Here is a 21,503-nt window from a genome sequence, read left to right on the forward strand (position 1 = left end):
ATCCGGGATTGGATGTCACATATGAGAGACATCCCTTTGCCACTGCTAAAATCTCAACACAGTGCCGCGGACCGGGCGTTAACGGGGAAGTTCATCCTTCAGTGGGATATGTGTAGTAACTAAGTCGGATCAGGTAAAGACTAATTCTTTAAATCTAATAATAATGATCATGATACTATTGATCTATGAGTTGTGTTTTAATAGTGTCTTTCTGTCCCGAAAGCTTTTGTGAATCGGTTAGCTTGTGTTCAGGTATGACTCACGCAACCTATGGTCTGGTCAGCGAACCGAGTGAATTTGCACTTATGAGACCATATGATGGTGATGGAGACATCTTTTTAAATGCCACATAATCATTGACGTTACAGGCAAGTGGTTCCATACCAGGAGTCTACAGCGAAGGTACCGTAGTGTTCATAAGGGTGTAAACATTTGCTTGAATTACGGAAGTTGACTTCAGTTTTTAGCAAGTATGGACATGTTGTGCAAACATGCTGTGCCGTCAGATGCTTGCTATGTGATAGTCTTTCTTTAGCTAGAATGGTTGGAACGCAAAAATGTCCTGTTTCAAAGTGTGTTGAATTGTTTCAGACGTTTTACATCGTGCAAACTGTTACTCGTGTGAAATAGAGAGTTTTACTGGACTCGCGATTGGACTAAATCGATGAATCGATTTATGATGTTGTCATATTGAAAACTTCACAGTACTTTCCTAAAACTCCCGAGTGTGATGTTACCATTCTAATCAAGATACTGGGTTGTTGGCTATGTTTGTATGGTTTTTTTGGTAGCCTTATTTGAGTAGGGGTCCATGTAGGTTGCATCACACGTCTGGACTGTTTTGAGTGTCTCTCAATATCTTCTTAAGTAAGTATAGAAATTGCGATTTCTACTGTTATGTATGATGCTGATCAGTAGATTGTTGTGTTACATCATGTCCCTCTGCGATTAGTGATGTGGCCACATTCTCAGAGGTCAGTATTATGTGGACTGTGGTTTCTGCAATCTGCACGTGCATGAGGTCGCCTACAATAACAACCATGGAGATGCATTGATCGTTTTCAGTCATTAATGTTAATCTTTGTTTTGTTAAAACAAAACGATATGAAAACGCTACAGCAGCGATCTGCATAGCCTTTGCTTAAAGCAGATAGATTGTGATACTTAACTGCGTCCTAATTTAAAGACAAAAGGAATAGTGGACGCATGCATAATAATCTGAAGATGAACAACAGCTTGGGCTGGAATTCACAACACTGTATTTTGGCAAGGGGCCCGTTGGCCTCCCAAATCTGGGTCAACACTCTCACTCCATCCTCAGATAGTAACTAAGCAGTATGCACTGCATTAAAACTCTAAATTCCTTGTAAAAAAGCTACTATGGCTTATGTCCATTGGATGTAATGTTCACGCCAGCTCCTCGTTTCTCTGGACTTTTCCCCATGGTGTAGGAAGTGTGTCTGTCTGTCGTATTTCTTTGGCCACACATCTGAAACAGAGGCAGTTGTTACTGTGGGGTAGTTGCCCACACAACTGAGGCTAATGTTACATAGGAAGATAGAAACATCCTTTTTTGGAACTTGTGAATATTTGTGGCACTGCAATTTAATATTTTGTGGTCTTGACAGTTGGCAGGTCAGCATTCAGATGAAATTGTAGGCTCGGATGTTGGTCATGTGTCTGTATCTGACATCATACACAGAGATATCTCAGTGCTTTTTTTGCCCCAGGGTGGCCATTTTATAAGCCATGGTTTGCTTTCTTTTCCCCAAAGAGGGGAATCTGTGGGCTGGGCAGGGCCCAGTGGATTGTTTGGCAGTGTGTGTTGCTCCAGGCTGGTGTCCACCCTGGGGAGATCAGGTTTCCCTGTCTGTGTAGAGGCCAAGGGGAGGCCGTGCCGTGAGGCTGCTAGTTTCATCGTGTGCCACGGCCACACACACACACACACACACACACACACACACACACACAAAGAAATGCACACACATTCACACTCTCTTTCACTTATTTTCTCTACATCGTTCAAATATAAATGCAACATTTCGCCTGTAAACATAGTACATTTGTATTGCTATAGCATGAAGGGATTAGCCAATGTAACAAGGAGATTAGTACAAACATATCACATTCATTTAACTGGCATGCAGTTCTCGCCTTCTATTATCTCTATCACACTCATTCGAAGTCTTTCACCTGCCCTGTCTCACTCTTTCAAACGGTCACTTCATGTCAGACTCTCAGCCACACATTTCTTGACTTTCATTTTGTCTATCCCAGTCGCTCTCTCTCTCTCGCGCATAGGAGGCCTTGTGCTGGATTGATTGACTGGCTGAGTGTGTGTGTGTGTGTGTGTGTGGGAGGAAGGGAGGGGGAGAGAGAGAGAGAGAGAGATAGAGAAATATTGTTCTTATGTTAAATGCATTAGCAAGGCTAATCAGTCACCAACAAATAAGGCTGTTTAGATTGAAGTATGGTGTGGGTGGATTATGTCAAACATTTCAGTTGCCTGTTCACTTGTGACAGGACTGAAAATACCATTTGTGTTTGTAACATAGTAAGTATGCCATTAAATACACCCCCCCCCCCCCCCCCATACACACACACACACACCCTCTCAATCACTCTCTCTCTCTACACACATGCACACACACTCACTCTCTCACACTCTCCTACTTAATCTCATTCAACACTTTGGAGTGCAGGCCCTGCAGAAGGAAATAAGAGCTGATGTTTAGGCCTAAACCATGTTCAGGAACTTCTCCGCACCATAATAGTGCTATGCTGTGATACCAGTGTAAACTGGACCTTATGTGTCAATATACAGAGAAGCTCTCCCTCAGTCAAGTCAATTTTAGTGCTTATTCAAATCACATAGGGTAAAGGCTGATTCATTCAAAGGCTGTTTTTTTGTTGAGTCAAAAATATGCAGCAGAGTGTATTGCAAGATCAAAATCATAAAACTTTTAGTCTTTGAATCAAGACATGACTCCAATTGGAAATGTGTGAACCAGCACTTAGTGCAGAGCAACACGGAAATGCAAAACCTCTGTAGATAGGTATTCGTTACGAGGACTGATACTTATCCCCAGTGTTGGGAGGCACAGAAGCAGAAGAACCGCGTCAACAGGAAGGGCTTGGTTGAACTGCTGCCGCTGTTTCTCTTCAAGTTGAAAGCATCTTACATGGCTTTGTCATTAAACCAGATGTGTTGGGTGCATATGCTGTGAGGATAAGTGTCTGTTGTGCTTTGGGCGGGGATGGGGCTGTTGGTGTGGGAGGCTGTTTGAGCTTTGGCTTTGATTGCTCTCCACATCTAAACTCTCTGGTTTACATTTACAATCAACCTCTCCTTTTGCAGAGTGTTTGAATGTGTGTGGTGAAGAATGACCTCAATAGTATACAATACAGAACTGTAGGCTATGTTATCCCTAATTGATTGTGTGTGTGTGTGTGTTTGTGTGTGTGTGTGTGTGTCTGTTGGATGATGGAGCAGTCAGGAGGAAGGAGGATGTCGATTGAGGCCGAGGCGTTGTTGCAGGAGGCAAAGGAGAGCATCGAGGCGGCCCAGAACTACAAGAGCGAGCTGCAGCAGCGCCTCTATGGACTCAGCCAGGCCCGCAAGCAGGTACGGCACCCAACCCAACACCACCCAACCCGTCTCTCCAGCTCCCTCTCCATCTGCCCCATCACTTTAGACTCCATCCTCTAAGCCTCAGAGCATCCACCCTGTCATTGGGGGGGGGGGGGGGGGGATCATCATTTACAGGCGTGCAGGAGCCTGTAGTTGTAGTAGGGGTTTTAACAGTGCTTGGCGTCTCAGGGGAGTTGACAGGAAGTCGAAGATCAAGGAATCAGGAGTCAGTGCAGGCCTGCAGTTGTCCACTATCTGTGAAATGTCTCTCTGCTCTGGCGTCCCGCTTGAACTTCTCCCACAGCCTCCCCCCACCCCACCACCACCACCACTCCCTGCGGTGCTACAGGCTAATCATAAACAATGCTGTTATTTCCTGCTGTTCAGCTCCAGTGAGGAGACAGTCTTTCTTTCACTTTATATTTGTCTTAAACATACTCTCTTTCTCTCTCTCTCTCTATCTTTCTCTCTCTCTCTCTCTCTCTCTCTCTCTCTCTCTGCTTCTTTCTTTCTTTTTTGTGCTCTCACATACTTTGTATCTCTCGCTCTCTTTCCCCTCCTGTGCTATTTCTGTAGTTGTCTCCTTCTTTGTTGTTTTCTGTCTGCCTCTCCCAGCCCCATTTATCTCTGGGCTGCTCGTTTTTTATCTGTTCTCGTTCTTCCTGCTCTGGGAGAGTGGGTGAGAAAGGAAAGGTCAGGCCACACGGAGCAGCCCAGAGCTTGCACTGCAGGCTCGGGCCGCCGACCACATGTCTCTCTGCCCCCCACCCTCTCCTTGGCCTTCGGCCTGAGTCTGACCCCTAACAGCAGGGGCAGCCACCTCGCTGAGTATGCATATGCCCCTCGCCTGACCCTCACTGGCCACCATATGCCATTATTTGCATCAGTCATAATACAGGAAGCAGGCAGGATGTTGCCTAATGTTGTAGTGTCTTGCATCTACTCTACTCTCAGTGTCATAAATTATAACTATTATTGTTTATTATTGCCATCTACAACACTGTTATACAACTTGTATTACATATTGTTAGTGTAGATATAACACTGAATCTGGAGTTCATTTAGTTTGGTTTGAACTCATACTGCAGAATGTGCCTTTACTGATATGACTTAAACAGGTTGTACAGTTGGGCGGCTTTTTTGTTGTTGCTTAGAACAGCGCAGGTTGTGGTTTCTTGGCAACTGCTGAGCGACCACAAATGGAGCACTGTAAAACCTGTACTATGGTATGTGATGCAGAAAACCCTGGGGTGTATGAAGCCAAGGACACATGCTAAAACAATGTATGGAATATCAGAGAGTTCCACAGGGATGTCTGGAATAGTGAGCTCTTGGACGAATACAGAGCTCTTGGACGTGATCACCCTCTTATCCCCTTGAGGCCATCCCAGGCAGAGCCACTTTTGTGGCTGAGTCTCGCTATCCCTCTCCTCCTCCAGCAGCCACACTTTCCCAGCTGCTGGCTGTCCTCAGGGGCCTGTGACGGATTGCTGATTCCCACACACCCCCAGTCCTCTCACACACACACACACACACACACACACACACACACACCATCGCCAGTGGGGCTGTAAACTGATACAGGCCTGGAGGAAACACCCAAAATCTCAAGTCATCCCCTGCGTGTGTGAGGGACCTGGCATGACCCGTGGATTTTGTTCTGGGTGTGGTGGGCAGGTCAGTTTATGGACAGATCTTCCATCATGATGTGGCTACATTCTAGTTGTCCCCTCCATCAACCTCTCCTCCCCCACTGCAGAGGGCTCTTGGACAGCAGGGAGTCTAAACATCCTGTGGAGAGGAGAGAGGCGCTTGCTGCTGTGCGGCCGGCCTGCTGCAGTGGCCCCTGGCTGAGGTGTTTCCCCAGGCCCCTCAGCAGCAGCAGCAGCAGCAGCAGCAGCAGCAGCGCATTGTCACTCACAACAATGTTTGGAAAATTCGACTCATCGCCAGCCGAAAAACACAGTGCGTCCCCCATTGTGGCTGCAGATCAGGGAAACAGAGCTCTGGGAGGCCGTATATAACCCTCTCTCCACACACACACACACTCTTTCCTGCCGTATCAGGAGGTTCCGATGCGAGCCACACGCTGTTCTCCTCCATTCCCCATCCCCATCCCTGGTGTGCTCTGCTCTTATCTTTGTTGGCTGCACTGTCTATCTGCTTCCACCTTGGCATAACATGTCCACCGTGTGTTTTGCTTTCTTTATATCTCTATTTTGTTTCCCCTGTCTCCTCTTCCCCTCTCTCCATATATATATGTCTGTGTGTCTCTCTTTCTGTCTCTCTCTCTCTGTCTCTGGTTCACCCTCCCTATCACGCCATGTGGTCTGTCTAGCACTTCAGGGTACATTCTGTTTGAGTGTGGTAGTAACATGAAGTGCAGTGCATGTGCTCATGGGAGTGTGTGTGTGGGTGCCAGTTTTGGTGTGAATGTGGGTATGTCTGTGCGAGCAAGTGTGCAGGAGGGAAGACTGCGGGTATGGGTGCGCCCTGTATGTACACGTGTGTGTGTGTGTGTGTGTGTGTGTGTGAGAGACTGCTGCAGGGAGCTGCTCTGTGTAATATGAGCTGAGCAGTCACAGTACGTCGGGAGAAGGGAGCAGCGCTGCAAAAGGGAAGACTTCCGGCTCATTCCACAGAGACTCGCCTAACACATGGAATTTGGGTCACAAAGCATTGACAGCAACCTTAACCAGGCTCAGAACAGCAGTTAAAGTATTCATGAAGGATGGGTAGAAAGGGCTGGGTGCATTCTTGTGTTTTACGTTATATAAATAAGTATATGTTTGTCTCACAATGGCCTTTTAAGCTAATGCTGGTGGCTTAGGGTGGCTGTATTTTATTTTCCCATAATAGATATAAACTTGCGTGAGTTATTCACAAACATGCCTCAAGTGTGAAAAGAGAAAAGTTTCTTTTCTTCTCTCTGGCTGATTCCAAGTCAAGAGTCAAGAGGAACTGAGCCGTTCTTACTGCAAACCGCCACACTCGCTTCCTGTCATTCTGAGACTGTGCGATTTTGGTGTACAGACAGTCTGCATATCCGTTAGTGTGTGTGTGTGTGTGTGTGTGTGTGTGTGTGTGCATATGAAGTGAGATGTGGCAAACGCTTCACCACTTCCCCTTTTACCTAGAATTTTTGTGTCTCAAAATGAGCCAATGCTCCACTGATACTGTTGGTCCAGAGATGGCAGATCACTGTAGGGAGAATGAGGCTTTCCTACTCACACTGTTGAGTCAGTCTGCATTTGTCATTAACCAGCAGTGTGCTGTGGAGGTCAACCATTAAATAGCCCTGTGATTGCAGCTGAGGCTTCAAGCGAAAGTCGCAAATTTGTGCATTAGCTTGATATGCACAATCCTGTGACCCACTTCTTTATAGCAAGCAGACCCTCCTGACTGAAAAAGAGAGAATGTAATCCCATAGATTATTTATACTGTATGTAGATGTGCCTGTGAATGTACATCAGAGGCACCCAGGGCTAAATAAGAGAGCATCAGAAACCATCGGGGGCATGTGCCAAATACAAATGGCATCACCCCCTTTTTTGCAAAGCAACGTCGTTGCTTACAGGCATTTTAGGCTGTTTTTTGTGTGTCAAAATAAAAACAATGAGTGACATCCAGATGTGTAGCACAGGTGCAGACGTGCCAACCTGTACGCGTATCAACCAGGCATTTTCGCATCGAAGTACGCCGCTACGATTTTTTACTTAAAACTACGCAAAACAAGCAGACATCCAACTTCTCCGGAAAGCTCCTTGTGCATGTTAATTAGAATCAGAGAGAGAGAAAGTGACAAGTGAGAATGACAGACCTCTCTTTATGTTATTTTTTCTTCATCCAACGGTGGGTTAAATTAAAAACTTGATGAGGTGAGTTCGCGTCCCCCCACCTGCCGTTTTGCGAAACTAAAAATATTCTGAGTGCGATTGTAAATTCACCTAGGCCTAATAGTTTGATGTTGTCTATGAAAGTTATTACTTGTTCACCAGTTGTTTCAGTTAGCATATTGTCAATGTGTCGCTGATGGTTAAAGTTTTCATAACTAAAAGGCGCTAATTAAATGGAGTGCAGCTAATTAAATGGAATGCAGCAACGAGTCTGAAAGTGGACCTAAGAATTTTGATGAGTGTTCAATTTGTTTTTTCTTTGGAGCATATAGATCCTTCTTCTTGATTATTAGCGTGAAAACAAGCGAGAATAAATAATGGACTTTCAGACGGAAATCGCGCACCTATCACTGTAGTTGGGATAATGTAGGCCTAATCATTGCAGCCTCACAGATGGCACAAAGACACCTGCAAGTATGCAAGTTAAATTCTTTAAAAGCAATCTTCCCTTTCTTGCTACTCAAAAAAATTCTTCAAGGTTGGCAGGTCTGCAGGTGGTTATGATTATGGTTTTGGTTATGGTATTTATCAGATGCTTTTACAGACAGGTCCTTGTGTGTTGTGTGTTTGTGTTTGCTTATCTGACCACCGTGGTTGTTGTTGTTGTTGTTGTTAAGGTGCGTGGCAGCGCCAGCCAGACGCGTGACGCCCTGCAGCGCCACTTCCAGGAGCTGCAGGCGGCGGTGGGCCATCTGCTGGCCGAGCGACTGAGCGTGCTACTGCAGGAGGTGGACGCCATCGAGCAGGAGAGCGTCAGTCCACTGGACGACTGTCAGAAGCTCATCGAGCACGGCGTCAGCACTGCTGACGAGCTGCTCCGGGAGGGTGAGGAACAAGATACACACACACACACACTAACACACACACACTAACACACACACTAACACACACACTAACACTTACACACACACACTAACACACACACACACTAACACACACACACACACACACTAACACACACACACACACTAACACACACACACACTAACACACACACACCAAGGATTAAAGTTCTCCGTCATAGGACGGATTTCCGTCAATTTAATTTTAGAAATGTCATATTTGAGATCGATGCAGATCCGATGAGAAAAAAAATAGGAGGGGGGGGGGGCTATCACCTTTGCTTTTCCAAAGAGCACATATGGAGGACTATAACGGTCTAAAAGTTGGATTATAGTGACACATTAGAGACAGCTGATGAGGTTGGCCAATCCGTTTAACTTTTTTGGATATGATATTGTGAGCTCTATGTGCGAATTCGGAGAAGAAGCGTAGGCTGTGTTCTTTCCATGCATCAATGTAGACAATTTCGTACTATCGCGAACTCTTGTTAGGGGAGGTCATTCATTTTGGGTGTCACCTATGACTTGAACAGATAGCCTTCTATGCCACCCGATGTAGGCTACTATTATTGTTACAGTTTTTAATCAATGCAACTAACATTATGTGTAAAGCGACGCAATATAAACCGTAGCCTATGCAATTTATTATCCCGTCTGTTATGACATGTACAACAATGTTTTTCACAATTTGCGACTGAAGGTTTTGACTGAGCGTGTTAGCATAAAAAAAATAATATCACTGTCATCATCGCGAACTGTTGAGTAGGGGTCAGTCTGTTTGTGACGCACAGACAGCCTTGTAGCCTATTTTGCTTAGGCCTCACTTTTAACGACAGTATGTTGTGAGTGTATGTTGACAAAAAATAACCATACAATTAAAATAGTCAACTTAAAACTTTGCTATAAAATATTATTAATTTATAGCACAAAACCATAACCAGTAGGCCTACCAGAACCTCGCATATTAGCGTCATGATTTGTGTGCGTCTATTTGGCAAGGCCACTAGCTGTCATGGATGCGTTGTTGCTAAAGGAAGGCAAAAGTTAAAAAATAAATGGAGATGGGCAGCTGTTGGAAACGGGGGAGAACTAACAAGCCATGGTGTAAAGAAATTAAAGCGCCGGGGGTTTGCTTTTGCGCGGTTCGCTGCAAGAAAATTGTTTATGGATGCAATAGGAAAACGTTTTAGCACGCCACCAATCAGAAGACCGCCATAAGGTTAACGTTCGTGCACTTCAGGACATCTTCCCTACCTGGTGCAACTAGCCACCACGACAGAGGTAGGCTACGTTTATCTATGGCTGACCGTTTTTACGTTTACACTGCAAAAAATGAATTCTAACCAAGTGTTATTGATCTTATATTAAGATTAAAAAATCTATTTGGTATTGTTTTTAGTATGAAAAGACTAACCTAGCGCCCTCTCAAAAGATCATTTTGACTTAATTTAAGAAGACTTTAACTTATTTTAAGGAGTCTTATCAAGACAAATTTGCTCAACGCACTGGCAGACAAATTTGCTTGTTTTTAGGACAGATTTGCTTAACGCACTGGCAGACAAATTTGCTTGTTTTCAAGATGAGATGTCTTAAAATAAGTAAAACATTTTTAAATTAAGTCAAATGATTTCACAAGAAAGTGCTAGGTAAGTCTTTTTATACTGAAAACAATACCAACTAGGTTTTTTTTTTATCTTGATATAAGATTAATAACACTTGGTTAGATTTTGTTAGATAAGCAGTTTTTGCAGTGTAGTCATAGCGCAACACGACCTGTCCCTCACCGTATCGCAACCCTTTTGTCAACATTATACAATCTGTTGCTGAAGACAAAAGCACCGTCTCCAGATTGTCGTTATCAAATGCGCAGACCTCCTGCATGAGCACACACAGTATTGCTGCTCATTGGAAAATGAGTTGTCTGTAAAACTCAAAATTACCATGTTTTCATTAAATGCAGATGAGGCAACAAATGGAAATATGAACAATATCTAGAATGTTCTGATTCGTTACTTTGATGAGGAAATGGGAAGTCTTGCAAACTTGATTTTATAGATTTTACTTGGTGTAGAATTGCATATTAACAAGAAAAAAATCTCCCCTTTAAACACTTTTGGCCTGAAGTAATTAAATAAGAGTGTGTTAAAGCCTTTCTACAATATTGCTGCAGTAGAAAAGAACAGCAATGGCTAATCAGCAATGGTCAGGGATGGTACTAAAATATATTTTTGTTCATCAGGAAAACTCAATCTCAATCAAGAACACTCTCAATTCGCCTTATTCACATGGTGGCCATTGGCGGCTAAAACGAGGCTACAGGGTACACAAACCATAGGATTGTTATGTTCTATGCATTCACCTGTAGGTGGCATTAATTTTATAGTAAGTGTACCCTGTAGCCTCGTTTTGGTTTAAACAATGGCCGCCGTGTGAATAAGGCGAATACTCCCTTTACTTTGCTGTTTGCATCTTTTTGTACATTAAAAACCAATAGGTCGCGACCGCAAAAGGGGTGCTATCTCTATAGGTAGATATGAACAACATATGACTTATGGCCTGAAAAAAGTTTAGTCAAACGATTTTTTTTCACTTTAATCCCTGACACACACACACACTAACACACACACACACTAACACACTACAACTTTTACTGCTTGTGCCCCAATGTAAGCAATGCTACAAGTTCCACACGTAGAAGGCTACACTCCTGTATCCAGTTCTAATCCAGCGGTCTACCTCAGTAGACTCCACTCTATTCCACACTTAATCAGCAGTCTAGCCTAGATGGACAAAGGCAAAACATAGACAATGGGACACTTGAGAATGGAGACCCACACAAACAAACAAATGAATGTCCTCGGTACTGAAGTGGTAGGTCCGGGTGAGGTAAACACAGCCACGCTACTTCAGTCTGTTAATAATTCATCACTGGCAGTAGTTGTTTTTTACTTTTTTTGTTTTTTTTGCTGTGCAGATGAGAGCTCAAGCACAATGGCTTCTGTCAACAGTGGTCTCAGTAATTAGATCCATTAAAAGATTTAAAGGGCTTATCTGAATGATCTGAAATGAAATCCTCATCAGGTCTCTTAACAGCATGGCGACGCCCCCTGCGATCATTTCCCCCCTTCCTCCGTCCACTCTCCTGGGCAAGGGTACCATGGTGACACACACACACACACACACACACACACACACACACACACACACACACACACACACACACACATACACACACTTACCCTGCCAAAGCTGATGTACTGATGATGTGTGTGGTGTGTCTGACGGTTATTTTCCACGCAGGTGAAGCAGCACTGCGTTGTGGCATTAATGAGAAGGAGGACAAGCTGGGCAGCTTCACCAAGAAGGCCCTTCAGATCCAGCTGGACAGGTGAGACTCTACTGCTACTTACACATACACACACAGAGACAGTATGTATGCAAATGGACATACTCCCTTAGACTACTTTGAGGTTGTTTATTTGCTAATCATTCCCCTGATTGCTAATTCACTGAGGAAGAGGAACTACTATCTAATAGCGAGTGCCTTGACAAAATGTTTGCCCTCGTTGCACAAGCTCACGCAACTTCACCATGCCAGTTCCCCTCCGTCCAAATGTGCACCTAGTCAGGCTTGTGCAAAATTCCAGAATTGAATTGAAACTGGCTCTTTAATTCCAATTCTATTCTTGAATTTCACTTGCATTTCAATTGAGGTAGCAAACAGGAAGCAGAATTGTGCACAACCCTGCACCTAGTAGCCTAGTGGCATAAGTTAGGCAACAGATGGGGCAGACGGCTCACTGCTGGTGTCATATGGAGGGGAAATAGTGTGGAAAAATCCTGCTAGACAGGTTGGATGCTCTCCAGCCACAGCAACTGGAAGGATAGATTGAGCACCAGATTGGGAAACACAGGGTGCTAGCGCTATGCTAATCTATTTGACATGAATTTAGCCATAGAAAGAAGCCTTGTGTCTCAGTGTGGCCATAACTAACAGCTTTGTGCAGGGGAGCAGGGCAGGATATGGGTTTTTAATCTGGTGATCTGGTGTCAGGGGCAACGCTGATATGACAGATGAGGGATTTAAAAGAAAAACGTGCTAAGTCTTCCCAGACAGTTTAATTTAGCTCTTAATCCCTAACAAAGGCTTCAATTAATCAGCATATCCAAACCGTGATTAAAGCCTAAGAGCGTTGTTGTTGGCATTTAATGTCATACTTACAGTATAGGCATAGACACAGTGAATGTGTGTGTGGACTGTGAACCGTATACTGTACTTGCTGTATATGAGGTATTTCTTTTTTTTGTGTGTGTGTGTGTCAGTCTCCCGGAGGTGCCGGCGCTGGTGGACGTGCCATGTCTGTCGGCCCAGCTGGACGACTCACTGCTGCACGCAATGAGGGAGCGCGTGGGTCGCCATGGCAGCGTGGCCTCTCACCCCCCTGTCCAGATTGAGGAGCTGGTGGAGCGACCAGGCAGTGTGCTGGTGCGCTGGTGCAAGGTGAGCCTCCAAAACACACACACACACACACACACACACACTCACACACAGATTCTGCCGGGTCAGCTTTCATAGCCCATAGTCCCTCAGTGCATCCTCCAACCCTCCATTCACTGTCTGACAGGCTCACTCATCATTGGCCAGTTGAACTACTTGTTTACTATTACTATTGTAAACATAATACTGCCATTCTGTGGACGGGTGCGAATCACTGAGTGCGTCACAATATGATACTGTCACAATACTTTGTCCACAAGAATGATATTATCACAATACAGTGATTCTGTGATACTTGATATATAGCAAGAAAATAATTTACTATGCAACATGATATCTAAGTAACTGAAGAAGAGAAAAAAAGCAGGAATTATATATTTATTCCAAGTATGACAAAATGTGTCTGTCTGCCATTTTCTTCCAACAAGTTTCTTCTTTTTCACTATAGGTTTTCCCCAAACATTTGATAATAATAATAAACTCTGTTAAAGGAGCTCTAAGCGATGTTGGGTAACGTCACTTCTGTTGATGTTCAAACAAAACATAGAGCTAGATCGCTACTCCCTCCTGTGCAACTGAAACTCTCCTAAACGCGCATCTCGTCGGTGATTGGCTGGAACAGTTTGTTATGTTTTTATGGTCCCGATTGGACCAGGTTGTTTTTGTTGCCGTTTTTGGAGCCTGGGCTGTCCACAGAGACCACATGTATTCAGGGCACAGGCAGCTAGCGGATGGTGAGGTGATGTTTGCTGTATGTGACAAAAAATGTTTCAGCTTTGAAACTGTGTTGCATCACTTAGAGCACCTTTAAGTAAAAAAAAAAGCACCTTGTGATATGATATCAATATTGTCCCCTTCGTGCTTCCACAGGTGGACGATGACTTCAGTCCGCAGGACTACCGGCTGCAGTATCGCCGGAGCAACTCCACGCAGTATGAGGATGCCTACATTGGCAAGGAGTCAGAGTTCCTGGTGATGCACCTGGACCCCCACGCTGACCACCAGTTCCGCGTATGCGCCAGGGGAGAGGGCCGCACCGAGTGGAGCCCGTGGAGCGTCCCGCAGACCGGATACACCACCCTCGCACCACATGGTGTGTGGACCATGAACATCCACACTGACACACACACACACGCACACACACACACACACAAACACACACTGACAAATGAGCAAAAAGCAGAGTGGGCATGTCCAGAACAAAACAAATTTGTGCGGGGCAGTTTTGCACGCTGTGAAAAAACTCACTGCTGAGAGATGCACATTAAATTCTAAAGCTAATAAAAAGCCCAGAGGAGAAGGGCACAGAAAAGAGGCGCAAGATCTTGTGAGATGTTGTCATTGTGAATCTGTCATCGACGTTCATATTGGTGGTGGTGATTGTTTTTCTTTTGTCATGTCCGTGTGCAGAGTGGTGCCCGGGCACTGAGGGCTACATCCTGAGCAGCAGGAGGAACATTGCCATGCGCAGTGAGACCATGGCCTCCCAGGGCAGAGTTCTCTACTCCAACGCTCCCACCTACTTCTGCGGACAGACCCTCACCTTCAAGTGAGTCGACTCGCCGACCCCCCCACCCCAGTCTCTCGACCTTCAGTCAACGCTCGTCAAGTTCTCCTATGACAAAGCCTGGCTAAATGCCACGTCTTTAGTAGTTCTATCTTCTCTTGTCATTCACTGTGTGGTCCTCCGGCTGGGAGAATGAGTTGGCTCAGTCCAGTCACACAGCACTAATCACATTTCCGCAGCTTCACTGATCTCATCTGGGTTTGTGGCATTTTATGTGTGTAAGGGGGGGACAGGGGGAGTCAAGCTTCTCATGGCTGCTTTGCTGTGTGTGGTGTGTGTGTGTTGCGTACAGATTCTCGGCAGCGGGCCAGTTGAATAAGCAGGACAGCGTGGGGGTGTGTGCCGACAACCGGAGTGGAGACGCATCCTTGCAGAGGGATAAGGCTGTTTGCATCTCCACCAACGGTCAGTTCCTCACCCACAACTTCCACATGACTCAGATTCTTTTGTGACTTTTTTTTTTTGTCTGGCCATTTTGAAATAATTTAATACATTTTCTCCTCTTGGTCCTTGTCGGCATTGTAGTCCATATTGTCCTTGTAGTCAGCATTGTATTACATTACTCATCCCAACAACTAGTGCTGACATGCCTGCTTATAATCAGGTGTCTGTAGACAGAAATAAGCCTTCATTTCTGTGGTTTGTCATGTTCTTACTGGGCCAGGGACACACGCCAGACTCAGCACTGGAAAGCAGAAAGCTGCCACTTCAATGTTGAATCTGTCTTGTAGGCGCCGTGTTTGTAAACGGGAAGGAGATGACCAACCAGCTGCCAGCCATCACGGTGGGCTCGGCTGTGACCTTCGACATGGAAGTAGTCAACCTGTTCCCAATCAGCACCAACAACAACCCTAACGACGGGGCCAGCTTCAAGCTCCGGGTCACAATTGGCTCGGGCAACAGGGAAGTGGTGTTCGATTGGCTGCTGGACCAGGCGGTGGATTGCCTTTACTTTGGCTGTTCCTTTGCGCACCCTGGCTGGAAGGTGCTGGTATTCTGAGACAAGCAGGGTGAAGGTGTTGAAACAGAAGCTCAATCTGGTCTGCTGGACTGCACTGCATAACCCAGCCCCTTGACTAGATGTCCAAAGTCAAGGCAGGTCTCAGTTTTTTTGGCATTGTTTACAGTATCTTTTTCCCTCCCCACCATTAGATAGATGGCTTGAGGTGTATTGAATTGCCTTTTCTTAAGCATGGGAATATATACTTTTTTGATAACAAGTGGACCAACACATTTAGGCTAGCTGCTGTTCCAGCCCCCACACAATTCACATACAGCACAACAACTTCTATGTATTTTAAGGACATGGACTTGGATGCTTGTACAGAAAAAACTGCCACGCATGCATTTCTCTACGAGCTGGCTTCAGCGCAGTCCTGTCTATTAAGCCTGCCGTAATCCACTGTGAAGCACTTCTGAGATAAAAATGTTTGTTCCATTAACTCTCAAGTCTAGTGTAGGTTTCCGCCCAAGAGCATTTGAATATTATTTCCAGATAATTTTTTAATACTTTTTTTTTGGCAATGACAATCCTAACAGTGTTTTAATTAAGCATGATTTTTTTTCCTTTTCTGTAGTCTGTTAGCATCAGATTAAGCTGTTGTCGTTTCCAATTGAGCATTGATCCAGTTTAGGTCCATTTGTCCCCCTCAGATTGCTGAATGCCACCTAATCTGCCATGCTGGTGATCCCCTAAAGGACTCCTGGAGCCTGACTGTGTGGTACAGAGGTGCTGGCTAGCAGTTTTCTGTACTTGCATTACTTAGATGATCAGATTTGTCTGATCAAATGTAAAATTAATCGAAAGAGTGCACACACACTGTATACGCTTGGACATAACTACTTCAACTAGGACTAACCAAACGGACCCAGCACCTTGTCCACGACACATTTTTAAAGGAAGAGGGGGGAGGGTTGCTATAGGGGGATCGGACATTAAAAGTAGATAAAGGTACTGGATTGTCCACCATTAAACTAGTTTGTTATAAAAACCTACAGGACACTGTTAGAAAACTTGTCATTCTTCATTGTAAAGTATTAATTATTTGTTGTAACTGTGATGGTTAAATGTTTACCTCATTCTGTGCCTTCACAAGTAGTCGTAAGAATGAGAAAATTGTGATACAGTAAATAAAAATACACAATTGTGAAACAATTTAAAAATTCAAGTCTTTTAATATATTTTATCAAAACATATCCCAACACCAGTCATGGTAGAATATTTGCCGTTTCACATAACTTTCATTCATATAATTTTTTGACCAGTAGTTTTAAAAAATATTTACTTTAAATAGAAAAGAACCCATGACTGCTACAAAACTCTGCTTTGTTTTATTGGTCTTTGCGTCAACCTCTCCAAACATTTTTTTCTAGGAAATCATATCATGTGCAAACAATGCTGGTCTTTTCGATCACGGAAAGCATAGGATCTTGTCTTCTAGATGTGTGCTTGGAAAAGTTCTTCGCAGGTCACAGACTTGATTCTTTTCTACGCTAAAGGTCAAACATCTCAGTTCATAGTATACACATAGCTTTAGCAAAATTAAAGCAGAAGTTTAAGAAAGCTTTTGTCTCCTTTTAAAAAAAGAACCTGATAAGGCTCACAGGAGAGCCTAAATGTAGTCATCTTGAAAAACAACATGTAGCATCCACACGCTTTGGTCTCTAAACTATACTTCACTCTCTTCACTCTGCTTAAATTACCTCTAATTAAGTCAAACAATAAGTCGTCTGACATTTCCTACAAGGAAGTCCTGTAGCGCACACACAGATGCAGCGGAGACCAGAGAGTTTCAAAGCACTTTGGCTCCGGGAGCCTTTGAGAATAAAAAAAGCTCCTCAAGCCTGAACAGATTGAGGGGAATCTGGGTTCCCCTCTGAACGGGTGCTGCCAAGTTCTAAGTGTACCGAGAGGAGGTGAAGGGGGAAGATGGCTGCATTTCAGTGGTGAAGAAAGGGGAGAGGTGTTGCTCCGACGACTAATTTGGCCGCTGGTAACTAGTCAACACAAACGGAAGCAGGAGAACCCTCAGTGTGGTAAGAGCACAGTGGTACAGTGTTGCTATGGCAGTGTGGGGGTGCGAGACTAAATGACTGCGACTATTAGCTCCAGTGATTATCCTGTTGAATTCTCCTCACGCAAATCGGCACTCAGCCTCAGTACGAGACCGATCTAACAGAAAAAAAAAAACAACTATAAAAACCATTCAAACAAACCCCTGTATTTTCCAGAGATGTAAAATAAAACAAATAACAAAATCAAAAGACAAGTGTAAACATCTTACAAAGAGCACCTGGCTTGTTCCGGCATTGCCACGAGGGCACAGCGCTTGAGGTAAGCTGTGACGCTCATGCCTACAGTCAGCCTTCAATACCCTGTGTGTGTGTGTGTGTGTGTGTGTGTGTGGCACAATGAGCCACATCCTTGCATAAACAGGGGCCAGTGTAAACCAGTCCAGTGTGGTGGTGGCGACTAACGCCATCGTCCGGGCTGGCCCTCAGAGAACAAAAAGCTATTTCGATCCCTACACACAAACAGCATATTCTAATTAAGTTCAAGTTTCTCTCTTTTCTTTCACTCTCAAAATGCATTATTCAACACATTTAAACCCGGTAGAAAACAGATCATAAAAAAACGTCAGAATTTGGGTCGACTCTTTTGCAATTTGTCACTGTTAAAATATTCCTAGAATAGTTTTGTCTAAATACAGGCACCTACAAGAACCGGATGGATTCTGATTGGAGGGCCATGACGGTATGTCACAATGGTGCGCCATTAAAGACTCGTTTACACATGACACCTGGTTTCCCTACTACTGCTTCTGAATGTTCACAGTAATCATACAAAAGAATGCTATTTCCTCGCCGTAGCTAAATGCCACTATCCCCTAGTCAGCCTAGTCATCTGCTGGTTCAAATGTTTGCAATAAGGAAAGAGCAAATAGAAAAATGACAAATGCAGTTCCTTCATCTAGAAATGACCCATAAATCTTTTGCACAATTCTCTTTTTTTCTATTGGTTTTCACTTGCTTTTTGTTAGTTTTATGCAGTGTGTTTTTTTTCCTTGGTAATGTCTGCCCGTAGTGCACCTTGTTGCAGACACCAAGCACCTGAGACCCTGTACGGAATGCATGGGTACTGTACTGGATAACAAGTCCAGTGGCGCCCCACCCAAAGAGAACACCAGATTCTTCCCACTGGCTCCTTAATCCCACGTCCCTTCGCCCTCCCCAAACCCCAACTCCCACCCAAACCCCCATCCCTAGGGCCCTCAAAGCTTCTGCCTCTTGTTCTGCCGGGGCCTGCTGGTTGCTCCTCCTGATGCTGCTGCTGCTGCTGCTGCTGCTGCGGTGGTTGTTGTTGTTGTTGTTGTTGTTGCTGCCGCCTCTTTGTCGGTTAGCGCCCCCCGGCCGGCTTGGCTGGTGGAGGAGGCACCAGTGCCGCTGGGCGCTCTGATGTTGTGCGCCTGGTCGTGCGCCCGCTGCCGCTGGAGCTCGCGTACGCGGGACATGACCTTGTCGATGGTCACCACGCTGACCAGGTTGAAGTCGTGCATGCTGACCAGGTGCAGCACAAAGTTCCGACAGAGGTTCTTCTCCACGATGTCACCACCGTATTTTTCCACAAACGTCATGCAGGCATGGTTCATCTGATTGTCTGCAATGAATCTGAGGGCAAAAACATGTATCCCCAGTGAGAAAATATAATCTTTATTCAATTCAAAGAGCTCTAGATGTGCATCACTGATGACACAATGAGACAAGAAACGATCTGTACAATAAGGGCTTTGCACGGACGTCACGTTCTGGGCGTTATCCCAGCCGTGTTGGAGTCACTCGGCGTAAAGAACTGAAGTAAGTACAATGGAGTATTATGCACTTTAGATACCTTAAGTGATGCCTAAACAACAGAAAAGCTCATCAAAACGCGTCCAAGATGTAAAGGCATATAGGGCAGGACTTGGACCACAAGAAAAGGTGCGATATTTCGAGAAATTACAGTTTATTGCCGTGTTTCCCGTACAATATATTCATCAGCGGCGCAGCGCCGCTCCTGGAATTCAAGCGCCACTGCAAAAAAAGTTGCATAATTTAAAAAAAAAAAAAAAAAAAAAACCACGCAAGTGAACTTCAGGAACAGCTGCCGTTCGTTCAGGTTTGATGTCAACAAATAATAGTAGGCTAACATTGAAGGCGCAGTCAGGAATTCCACAGGAGATCACCCTTGTTTGTGTTTATGTTTAAGTTTATTAGCAGACGCAATTTTGTGGAAAAAAAAAAAAACAAAAACGTAGCCTACATTATTTTTACCAAGGAACCAAATTAAACACGCGAGCGAGATAGCTCGCCCCTACCTTCAGTAGCCTATTCCCAGATAAATTCGACACATTGTTTCGATTTTGTTTGTGATACAGGCAATGCTTTCAAGCCCTGTGTTGCTAACATACCTAGGCTGTGAAACTAAGGTCTAGCTAGCCTATTGGTGGGTTTAATTGAATTTGAGTAATAGGATACGCAACCATTTACATCTGGAGATAGTTTGTTATTCCTGTAGCTTACCAAAATTATAGAAATGTTACAAGACACTTATCTCCTATAATCCAAGATAGAATTTCTTCGAGTTTTTGAGCATGTATTTTACCAAATGACATGGAAAACATAATTCATTTCATCCACATATTCTTATGCTCCATGCACAACAACGCTACTAAGTTAGCTTAAAACCGTGAGAATCAAGCAAGCCTCTCGGGCCATCACGGCATTAAAGTGACAGGCACTCAATTCGACTTGCACAGCACCAATACAGTGTAATGACAGTTAAGACACCCATGCTGAAATTAACTAAAGGGAGGAATAAGAAACACCTTTTGCCTTTTGTCTTAATGCCTTAATTAAACATTTTTTTATTTTTGAATGCATCATGTATCGTACAGTTGTACAGTGGCTAATTACTAATGATGTAAATGAAAAAGGTGAAAGAAAAACATGAATAACCCTGTTCAAGTACTGCAATAATCATGCTTTGTAAATGCTTGTGTTGATGGTTATGTCATAATTTGTAACTCAATCTGTCCATTTATTTCACAAAATCCACCAGAAGTCACCATTTAAGGAGTAATTTTTTTTTTTTGGGGGGGGGGGGGGGCTTCCTACGATCAACAGCACCGCTGCTGGAAAAAATTCTAGGGGAAACACTGTATTGGCATAAAATAGTATCATAAAATACTATTCAGCAGATCTTAAAATATCAAGCCTAAAACACAAAGCAGCCACCACTCACCCATGTTTCATCACGTGAAGATTCCACAGCTTCATGACCTCCTTCTCCCCCTCATTCACATCAGTGAAGTCATCAATTTGCTACAGATAAAACAAAACAGATGACAGTTTTGTTTGAATCCGAAAGACTTTTGTTACAATTTGGCCTCCCGTCCACATATACACCATGTACACCTCCTATACACCACCGTCTGAGCTCCTGAAGTGGAAAGATTTCAAAATGCTGGTGACAGGCTTTGCATATTAGTGTGGATGATGGAATGCAGAAACATCTGAAAACAATGACGTACAAGTCCATGTTCCCCTTTCTGATTGGACACATTCATGAAAATACCGCCGACAGCGAACTAACAACCAAAACGATGGCGTTTAGTTTGCCTTTGTAGCCATCTCTGGTTAGACTTTGCTTAGGCAAATGAGACATAACTTCTGCAGAGGTTTAAAGCAACTGTTGTCACGAACTTCAATTTCTTAAAAAAAATAAAAATAAAAAAAAAAAAAAGTCTCTAAACATGCTTCAATTACGTTTGTATCGGCAGCCATTTCGCACTGGTTTCAGTAGGAACTTTTGCCCATGAACACAAAGGAAGTGAGATCAGTGGGCGTCTATGAAAGTAGCCATATTCCGGTTGTGAAGGTTTTGGCCCAGAAGTTCGTTCAGCATGACGCAAAGTTCTGGGTACTCAGATTACCACTACCCTAGCATGCCAGCGGTGAATGGCAACAGATTTATAATGCAACCATCATCAAAGAAGCATTTTGTTTGTTTGTTCGCTTAGCAGATGCTAGT

The 21,503-nt window shown here is 44.2% G+C and overlaps 2 protein-coding genes across 4 annotated transcripts in view; one reads left to right on the plus strand and one right to left on the minus strand.

Moving 5' to 3' along the window:
• On the plus strand, positions 1 to 16,589 carry crlf3 (cytokine receptor-like factor 3). Of its 3 annotated transcripts, none has more exons than XM_042085619.1 (9): positions 1 to 133; positions 3,494 to 3,625; positions 8,145 to 8,352; positions 11,670 to 11,757; positions 12,693 to 12,870; positions 13,738 to 13,960; positions 14,278 to 14,416; positions 14,727 to 14,839; positions 15,166 to 16,589. In XM_042085619.1, exons 2-9 carry the CDS (start codon positions 3,509 to 3,511, stop codon positions 15,432 to 15,434), a joined length of 1,335 nt encoding a protein of 444 aa, XP_041941553.1. In that variant the 5' UTR covers positions 1 to 133; positions 3,494 to 3,508; the 3' UTR covers positions 15,435 to 16,589. The 3 variants fall into 3 exon arrangements, with proteins under 3 accessions (XP_041941553.1, XP_041941554.1, XP_041941552.1); XM_042085620.1 differs by lacking the exon at positions 1 to 133 and adding an exon at positions 384 to 402; XM_042085618.1 differs by lacking the exon at positions 1 to 133 and adding an exon at positions 480 to 572.
• The window catches only part of LOC121704985 (polycomb protein suz12-A-like), a 13,498-nt gene continuing 8,584 nt past the window's right edge, over positions 16,590 to 21,503 (minus strand). The window contains exons 15-16 of the mRNA XM_042085617.1: positions 20,715 to 20,794; positions 16,590 to 19,102 (exon numbers count right to left, since the gene is read on the minus strand). Of these exons, the coding sequence (XP_041941551.1) occupies positions 18,706 to 19,102; positions 20,715 to 20,794 (477 nt within the window). The 3' untranslated portion in view covers positions 16,590 to 18,705. The remainder of the gene's footprint in view (positions 19,103 to 20,714; positions 20,795 to 21,503) is intronic.

The sequence above is a fragment of the Alosa sapidissima genome, chromosome 3 (assembly GCF_018492685.1).
Source record: "Alosa sapidissima isolate fAloSap1 chromosome 3, fAloSap1.pri, whole genome shotgun sequence".
In the NCBI taxonomy this organism is placed as follows: domain Eukaryota; kingdom Metazoa; phylum Chordata; class Actinopteri; order Clupeiformes; family Clupeidae; genus Alosa; species Alosa sapidissima.

Coding starts and splice junctions, on each gene's coding strand:
- crlf3 (XM_042085618.1), top strand. Junction 3,626..8,144: donor TCAGCCAGGCCCGCAAGCAG/GTACGGCACCCA, acceptor GTTGTTGTTAAG/GTGCGTGGCAGCGCCAGCCA. Junction 14,417..14,726: donor GGACAGACCCTCACCTTCAA/GTGAGTCGACTC, acceptor TGTTGCGTACAG/ATTCTCGGCAGCGGGCCAGT.